General features: G+C 41.8%; 1 protein-coding gene across 1 annotated transcript in view; it reads right to left on the reverse strand.

Moving 5' to 3' along the window:
* Nucleotides 1-329: 329 nt before the first annotated feature.
* The window catches only part of LOC114566732 (post-GPI attachment to proteins factor 2), a 19,425-nt gene continuing 9,754 nt past the window's right edge, over nt 330-10,000 (reverse strand). The window contains exons 4-6 of the mRNA XM_028595412.1: nt 8,561-8,667; nt 5,543-5,651; nt 330-1,922 (exon numbers count right to left, since the gene is read on the reverse strand). Of these exons, the coding sequence (XP_028451213.1) occupies nt 1,792-1,922; nt 5,543-5,651; nt 8,561-8,667 (347 nt within the window). The 3' untranslated portion in view covers nt 330-1,791. The remainder of the gene's footprint in view (nt 1,923-5,542; nt 5,652-8,560; nt 8,668-10,000) is intronic.

The following is a 10,000-nucleotide window of genomic DNA, read 5'->3' on the forward strand; positions in this document are numbered from 1 at the left end:
GATCATTTATCTAACTTGTTAAGAACGTTGTATGGAACCATTCAAGTTATTTATTTTGACAATTTGGTTGAAAAAAAAAAACAAATTTCTCATACAGAAACTTTTTGAAAATGGGTCAAATTTGAGCAGAGGACAACAGGAGGGTTCAGTTGTTTGTTTTGACAATTTTTTGGGGAGTTATTGTCGCCTTTTTTAAATTTTTTTGAAAATCCGTGAACCAAGGCAAAAACCATCTGAATTTAGGCTTGCTACGGAGACAAATCTATCCCACAGACTAAAGAAATCATCTTATTTTGATACAGATCCTCACAGAAATCACACAATCATCATTTAAATTTATTTTTCATTTTAATATTTTTCAATGAAAATGAGAATAATGATACAAAAACGACCATTCCCTTCAATCACATCGCAACCCGTCAGTCAAAGTCAATCGCACAATTTGATATTTTCCTACGAGCACACAAAGGTGTAGGCTTGGTTTCAACATTTGGGGGGGGTCTGGGGCTCGTCCCCCAAAAACACTTTCACTGTCCAAACACTTCATGTCCAGCACTCTATGAAATACATGTGTAAAATAACAGCAGTAGTAAGTTGTGGCAGCTTGTTGCCCCGAGGGGAACTGTGTGTATATTCTGTTAGACCTGTTATATATAAAACTCTCTCATACAATGACGCTCAGTTAATAAAGTTCTCAAAAAGTTGAAAAAAAAATTTAAATAAAACGTGGTTCTCACGTCACAGCGACGCTACAAGCATATCATCTTATAGAATATGATTTAAGAACCAAAAAAAGTTGTAATGTTTCAAGAAGAGAAGTGACAACGTGGACATTATCTCCCGAAACTAATCGTATTTTTAGAGAGGGACAAATCTCATGAAGTGGTGTATGTACAACACGCCAATACGTACACGCCATTATTGGTGCGTTATCAAGACAAATACTGGCTTTTTAGTGTGTTTATCAACATTGTCCGGCCTCCGTTGACTTATATTACCTTGGGATTGTGTGTGAATTTACACTGTAGTGAGTAGGGGTGAGAATCACCAGAGGCCTCACGATGCGATATCATCCAGATACTTGTGTCACGATACGATATTATTGCGATTTTAAACATATTGCAATATTCTGCGATGTATTGCAATGTATTACCTTTTTTCCAACTTTAGATTTTTCCCCAATTTCAAATTTTGGCCCCAAAAGGAAACTTGTGTCAACATCTGTTTTATCTAAAAAGATAAATGTCTGTTTGTTCATCTCACTTCAATTTTATTGGTGCAAAATGTGATTATCAAGCAGACAGACTGACCAACACATATATCATAGAAGCTCCATACTTGGCGTCTGTGTATCGATACAGCATCGCCATGAAAAATATCGTGATACTATGCAGTATCGATTCATCCCAGCCCTAGTAGTGAGTAGTATGAAAGGGCGAAAATTCGTATAGGGAGGTTGGTCAGGACTTTCCTAAACCCAATCCGTCCGCTGTATATGTCGCTCAAAATGTTTACGTGAAGAGGTGACGGAGGGAACCCTTTTAGAACGACCGTGCCAGTTTTCCCCCCCGCCAAAATAAAAGCCTGTCTTTGGAGCGCCAAAATAAAAGCCTGTCTTTGGAGCGTTTTGTAACTACCTTCCCGATGGATTCCTCAGATCTTTTCAGTTCCAGATGATACGGACGAGTTCATCAGGCTGCACGCTGCCTTCCCCTGCTCAGATATAAGAATGTTTCTGTCACCTTTTCCTAAAAAATAAATATAAAAAAAAAAAAAAAAAAAAAAGAGTCCTCAGAAGCGCTTGTCTTCAGGCGGCGTGGCCACGATCACCTCTTTGCTCCCAAAGTCCCAGAAGGCTGTCATGTGGAAGGCCATGTTGGAGAAAACCACAAGGTACTCCGAGAGGGCGAACAGGGTGTAGACTGCAGAGAGAGAGACACACACACACACACACACACACACACACACACACACACACACACACAAACACACACACACACACACACACACACACACACACACACACACAGACAGGCAACATTTACGCAACTTTAGATTTGATTTACTACATTCATTCAACATACAGGTCTTGTTTACATACAGGTTTCTTAGTCCCTGTGTTTACATACAGGTCTTCTTAGTCCCTGTGTTTACATACAGGTCTTCTTAGTCCCTGTGTTTACATACAGGTCTTCTTAGTCCCTGTGTTTACATACAGGTCTTCTTAGTCCCTGTGTTTACATACAGGTCTTCTTAGTCCCTGTGTTTACATACAGGTCTTCTTAGTCCCTGTGTTTACATACAGGTCTTCTTAGTCCCTGTGTTTACATACAGGTCTTCTTAGTCCCTGTGTTTACATACAGGTCTTCTTAGTTGTACAGGTTTAGTCCCTGTGTTTACATACAGGTCCTTAGTCCCTGTGTTTACATACAGGTCTTCTTAGTCCCTGTGTTTACATACAGGTCTTCTTAGTCCCTGTGTTTACATACAGGTCTTCTTAGTCCCTGTGTTTACATACAGGTCTTCTTAGTCCCTGTGTTTACATACAGGTCTTAGTCCCTTAGGTCCCTGTGTTTACATACAGGTCTTCTTAGTCCCTGTGTTTACATACAGGTCTTCTTAGTCCCTGTGTTTACATACAGGTCTTCTTAGTCCCTGTGTTTACATACAGGTCTTCTTAGTCCCTGTGTTTACATACAGGTCTTCTTAGTCCCTGTGTTTACATACAGGTCTTCTTAGTCCCTGTGTACCTTCTTAGTCCCTGTGTTTACATACAGGTCTTCTTAGTCCCTGTGTTTACATACAGGTCTTCTTAGTCCCTGTGTTTACATACAGGTCTTCTTAGTCCCTGTGTTTACATACAGGTCTTCTTAGTCCCTGTGTTTACATACAGGTCTTCTTAGTCCCTGTGTTTACATACAGGTCTTCTTAGTCCCTGTGTTTACATACAGGTCTTCTTAGTCCCTGTGTTTACATACAGGTCTTCTTAGTCCCTGTGTTTACATACAGGTCTTCTTAGACCCTGTGTTTACATACAGGTCTTCTTAGTCCCTGTGTTTACATACAGGTCTTCTTAGACCCTGTGTTTACATACACAGGTCTTTCTTCCCTGTGTTTACATACAGGTCTTCTTAGTCCCTGTGTTTACATACAGGTCTTCCCTGTGTTTACATACAGGTCTTCTTAGTCCCTGTGTTTACATACAGGTCTTCTTAGTCCCTGTGTTTACATACAGGTCTTCTTAGTCCCTGTGTTTACATACAGGTCTTCTTAGTCCCTGTGTTTACATACAGGTCTTCTTAGTCCCTGTGTGTTTAGTCCATACAGGTCTTCTTAGTCCCTGTGTTTACATACAGGTCTTCTTAGTCCCTGTGTTTACATACAGGTCTTCTTAGTCCCTGTGTTTACATACAGGTCTTCTTAGTCCCTGTGTTTACATACAGGTCTTCTTAGTCCCTGTGTTTACATACAGGTCTTCTTAGTCCCTGTGTTTACATACAGGTCTTCTTAGGTGTTTACATACAGTCTTAGTCCCTGTGTTTACATACAGGTCTTCTTAGTCCCTGTGTTTACATACAGGTCTTCTTAGTCCCTGTGTTTACATACAGGTCTTCTTAGTCCCTGTGTTTACATACAGGTCTTCTTAGTCCCTGTGTTTTACAGGTCTTCTTAGTCCCTGTGTTTACATACAGGTCTTCTTAGTCCCTGTGTTTACATACAGGTCTTCTTGTGTTTACATACCCTTGTGTTTACATACAGGTCTTCTTAGTCCCTGTGTTTACATACAGGTCTTCTTAGTCCCTGTGTTTACATACAGGTCTTCTTAGTCCCTGTGTTTACATACAGGTCTTCTTAGTCCCTGTGTTTACATACAGGTCTTCTTAGTCCCTGTGTTTTACAGGTCTTCTTAGTCCCTGTGTTTACATACAGGTCTTCTTAGTCCCTGTGTTTACAGGTCTTCTTAGTCCCTGTGTTTACATACAGGTCTTCTTAGTCCCTGTGTTTACATACACAGGTTTACATACAGGTCTTCTTAGTCCCTGTGTTTACATACAGGTCTTCTTAGACCCTGTGTTTAGGTCCCTTAGTCCCTGTGTTTACATACAGGTCTTCTTAGTCCCTGTGTTTACATACAGGTCTTCTTAGTCCCTGTGTTTACATACAGGTCTTCTTAGACCCTGTGTTTATACAGGTCTTCTTAGTCCCTGTGTTTACATACAGGTCTTCTTAGTTTACCCTGTGTTTACATACAGGTCTTCTTAGTCCCTGTGTTTACATACAGGTCTTCTTAGTCCCCATACAGGTCTTCTTAGTCCCATACAGGTCTTCTTAGTCCCTGTGTTTACATACAGGTCTTCTTAGTCCCCCTGTGTTTACTGTGTTTACATCCAGGTCTTCTTAGTCCCTGTGTTTACATACAGGTCTTCTTAGTCCCTGTGTTTACATACAGGTCTTCTTAGTCCCTGTGTTTACATACAGGTCTTCTTAGTCCCTGTGTTTACATACAGGTCTTCTTAGTCCCTGTGTTTACATACAGGTCTTCTTAGTCCCTGTGTTTACATAGTCCCTGTGTTTACAGGTCTTCTTAGTCCCTGTGTTTACATACAGGTCTTCTTAGTCCCTGTGTTTACATACAGGTCTTCTTAGTCCCTGTGTTTACATACAGGTCTTCTTAGTCCCTGTGTTTACATACCCTTAGTCCCTGTGTTTACATACAGGTCTTCTTAGTCCCTGTGTTTACATACAGGTCTTCTTAGTCCCTGTGTTTTACACCCTGTGTTTACATACAGGTCTTCTTAGTCCCTGTGTTTACATACAGGTCTTCTTAGACCCTGTGTTTACATACAGGTCTTCTTAGTCCCTGTGTTTACATACAGGTCTTCTTAGTCCCTGTGTTTACATACAGGTCTTCTTAGTCCCTGTGTTTACATACAGGTCTTCTTAGACCCTGTGTTTTACAGGTCTTCTTAGTCCCTGTGTTTACAGGTCTTCTTAGTCCTACAGGTCTACAGGTCTTAGTCCCTGTGTTTACATACAGGTCTTCTTAGTCCCTGTGTTTACATACAGGTCTTCTTAGTCCCTGTGTTTACATACAGGTCTTCTTAGTCCCTGTGTTTACTTACAGGTCTTCTTAGTCCCTGTGGTACAGGTCTTCTTAGTCCCTGTGTTTACATACAGGTCTTCTTAGTCCCTGTGTTTACATACAGGTCTTCTTAGTCCCTGTGTTTACATACAGGTCTTCTTAGACCCTGTGTTTACATACAGGTCTTCTTAGTCCCTGTGTTTACATACAGGTCTTCTTAGTCCCTGTGTTTACATACAGGTCTTCTTAGTCCCTGTGTTTACATACAGGTCTTCTTAGACAGACAGACAACGACAAGGTAGACTTCTATAATCACCCAAACCCTCCGAAAGCACAAATTATGCAATTCGAAGTGTACAAAAACACAACTGCGAATCATTTTATGTTAAAACATAAACAGTGAACAACAACTGGTAATGAACAGATGTTTCTTAGTGTCTGCACCATCAACACGCTCACCTCCGGCTTCACAGTACTTGTTGTGGCGTCTGAAGAAGTACGCGGCGGCCAAACAGCAGCTGACGTTAAACAGACAGAGACGCAGCTTCCAGCGATACGATGTCTTCTCCTGAGACGGACACAGAGACAGAATTTAAATGTGTGTTATTCTTTGTTTTGGCGCTGCCCCAAAGAGGTTTTAGCCTGCGCCAAAGGAAAATGTCCAGCACCAGAATGGCTGAGAAGAATCCTCTCTAAAACTAAACTAAACTCCACCAGACTCCATGTAAATAATCAGGACTTTTAGCGTGTATAGAGCCAGCATATCTCCACCAGACTCCATGTAAATAATCAGGACTTTTAGTGTGTATAGAGCCAGCATATCTCCACCAGACTCCATGTAAATAACTTTCAGGACTTTTATGTAAATAATCAGGACTTTTGTATAGAGCCAGCATATCTCCACCAGACTCCATGTAAATAATCAGGACTTTTAGCGTGTATAGAGCCAGCATATCTCCACCAGACTCCATGTAAATAATCAGGACTTTTAGGCGTGTATAGAGCCAGCATATCTCCACCAGACTCCATGTAAATAATCAGGACTTTTAGCGTGTATAGAGCCAGCATATCTCCACCAGACTCCATGTAAATAATCAGGGCTTTTAGCGTGTATAGAGCCAGCATATCTCCACCAGACTCCATGTAAATAATCAGGACTTTTAGTGTGTATAGAGCCAGCATATCTCCACCAGACTCCATGTAAATAATCAGGACTTTTAGCGTGTATAGAGGCAGCATATCTCCACCAGACTCCATGTAAATAATCAGGGCTTTTAGCATGTATAGAGCCAGCATATCTCCACCAGACTCCATGTAAATAATCAGGACTTTTAGCGTGTATAGAGCCAGCATATCTCCACATGTAAATGGGTGAATTAAGGGTTTATTTCAACCAAACCAGAGTGGTGATTGTTGGAACAGTGGAAAGATGAACCAAGACGGCTTTTGGTAGTTTAATTTAGTTTCTGTCCACTTTGAATAAAGTGTGTTTTACGATGATAAAAGTCCTGATTATTTACATGGAGTCTGGTGGAGTTTGGCAGCGTTCTCACTTAATAATGGATTACTATGACTTAGTAATTATCATTACTAAGTCTCTACTATTGAATGTCTTTGGAGGGCCCACCCACCCACCCACCCACACACCCACCCACCCACACACACACCCACACACACACACACACACACACACACACAGACAGACTTGAAAAGCCTGAGGACATGGACAGGAAACTAACTCTATTTTAAAATGCATAAAACTGTTCCCTTTTTATAGAAACGGTCCTAAAATGTCTTTTGGAAACCCCAGTATGTGTGACTCTGTCATGAGCCTCTCAACAACCTGAGTGAAGAAGCAAAGAGAGCACAGTGTTCACACAGCTCTGCAGGATGTGTGGGAACCCCGACATTATTAAATATTAAAATCAAGAGGCGGTTCCCTTTTCCTGGAAGCTCAGCAGTCTCATGACGCAAAGGGTCAAAGTGCTGCAATCACGGAGAGACACACGGAACAGGGAAGCACCGAAATAAAGTAGAGACACACAAGTTACATTAGGAACTTATTCATCTATTTCCTGCTGGACTGGGAGAGCCCAAACTGCACTTTAAAGAGCACGATAGAAGCACGAAGGCCAACCTGAGGGTACTAAGGGACCCTTAACTCTCCTGTTGTTGTTCTCGGGTCTAATTTAACCCATTTTCTAAATGTCTATGTCAGAAATATGGGTTTATTTGTTACTACTGAATTGTAGTGGCACACCACACACACACACACACACACACACACACACACACACACACACACACACACACACACACACACACACACACAGGCACAACACACACAGACACACATACAGACAGACACACACACATATACACACACAGACAGACACACACATATACACACACACACACACACAGACAGACAGACACACACATATATACACACAGACACATACACAGACAGACAGACACACACACACACACACACACACAGACACACACTGGCACAACACACACACACACACACACACACACACACACACACAGACACACACACAGACAGACACAAAGACAGACACACACACACACAGAGAGACACTGGCACAATACACAGACACACACACACACTCACATGGAAACACACACACACCCAGATGGAGAAACACACACACACACAGACAGACACACAGACAGACACACACACACAGACAGACACACACACACACACACACACACACACACACACAGACAGACACACACACACATATATATACACACACACACATATACACACACACATATATACACACACACACTGGCACAACACACACACACACACACACACACACACACACACTGGCACAACACACACAGACACACACAGACACAAAGACAGACACACACACACAGAGAGACAGACACACACACACTCACATGGAAACACACAAACACACACACACACACACACACAGAAACCCCCCCACTGGTCCATGTGAAGGGCTCTGCAGGTAAAGGGTCCTCTGGGGTCATGATGGGGGCTGTTAGCTCAGCGGTGCCCTCTGCAGGGGACACTCAGCACTGCTTCTAACTGGCTGATGGATGCTGAGCACCCTGAATATATTAAATATACATTAAATATACATCTCTCTCTCTTTATTCATAGAGAGAGAGAACCACCGGGAAACCATCTCTCTCTCTCACACACACTCATCGGTTCATCTGCCCAGTATTTTAGGTTCACAGGTCAGAATATAGTGAAAACATCTCATATATACTCCTTATGATTCATTGGTTAAATATACAAATAAAAGGACAGACACACAGATAGACAGAGAGAGACAGAGAGACAGACCGATGGAGAGACAGACAGGCAGACAGAGAGGATGGTGTGTTTACCTTTGGGTCCACATAGTTTCTAGAGAGAGAGAGAGAGAGACAGACAGACAGAGACAGACAGGATGGTTTGTTTACCTTTGGGTCCACATAGTTTCTCCTGATCACCTGCCACAGTCTGCAGGTAACGAGCATGTGCAGCAACGAGCTCCCCACGAACACGATGAAACCGTTTTTATGAAGACCTGCGGGGACGGACACACACACACACACACACACACACACACACACACACACACACACACACACACACACACACACACACACACACACACACACACACACACACGTCAGCTGTTTGGACATTCTTCAGCGTGTGAGCAGAAGATAACAAGTTTGCAATATGCAACACCTGCGAGGAGACAGCAGGGCGAGGAGGGACCACACCAAGAACCAGAACCACATTTCTCTTTAGTGGGATATTAGATGTGAGAAGAAGGAAATGGTTCCAACGTTGCTCTTTAGATGGGTGTGGATGTCCCACACCTGGAGTTATTTATATAGTTCTGTTTCTGTTTGTAGTCTGTTTGTGTCTCTTTGTAGTCTGTGTCTGTTTGTGTCTCTTTGTAGTCTGTATCTGTTTGTGTCTCTTTGTAGTCTGTGTCTGTTTGTGTCTCTTTGTAGTCTGTATCTGTTTGTGTCTCTTTGTAGTCTGTATCTGTTTGTGTCTCTTTGTAGTCTGTGTCTGTTTGTGTCTCTTTGTAGTCTGTATCTGTTTGTGTCTCTTTGTAGTCTGTTTGTTTAGTCTGTGTCTGTTTGTGTCTCTTTGTAGTCTTTGTAGTCTGTATCTGTTTGTGTCTCTTTGTAGTCTGTATCTGTTTGTGTCTCTTTGTAGTCTGTATCTGTTTGTGTCTCTTTGTAGTCTGTATCTGTTTGTGTCTTTGTAGTCTGTTTGTGTCTCTTTGTAGTCTGTTTGGTCTCTTTGTAGTCTGTATCTGTTTGTGTCTCTTTGTAGTCTGTATCTGTTTTGTCTCTTTGTAGTCTGTGTGTGTTTGTGTGTCTTTTGTAGTCTGTGTCTGTTTGTGTCTCTTTTGTCTGTCTGTTTGGTCTCTTTGTAGTCTGTATCTGTTTGTGTCTCTTTGTAGTCTGTTTGTTTTTGTCTCTTTGTAGTCTGTTTGGTCTTTTTGTAGTCTGTTTGTGTCTCTTTGTAGTCATTGGTCTTTGTAGTCTGTTTTGTCTCTTTGTAGTCTGTTTGGTCTCTTTGTAGTCTGTTTGGTCTCTTTGTAGTCTGTTTGGTCTCTTTGTAGTTTGTTTTTGTAGTCTGTTTGGTCTCTTTGTTTGTTTGGTCTCTTTGTAGTCTGTTTGGTCTCTTTGTAGTCTGTTTGGTCTCTTTGTAGTCTGTTTGGTCTCTTTGTAGTCTGTTTGGTCTCTTTGTAGTCTGTTTGGTCTCTTTGTAGTCTGTTTGGTCTCTTTGTAGTCTGTTTGTCTCTTTGTAGTCTGTTTGTGTCTCTTTGTAGTCTGTTTGTGTCTCTTTGTAGTCTGTTTGTGTCTCTTTGTAGTCTGTGTGTCTCTTTGTAG

The sequence above is a fragment of the Perca flavescens genome, chromosome 13 (genome assembly GCF_004354835.1).
Source record: "Perca flavescens isolate YP-PL-M2 chromosome 13, PFLA_1.0, whole genome shotgun sequence".
In the NCBI taxonomy this organism is placed as follows: domain Eukaryota; kingdom Metazoa; phylum Chordata; class Actinopteri; order Perciformes; family Percidae; genus Perca; species Perca flavescens.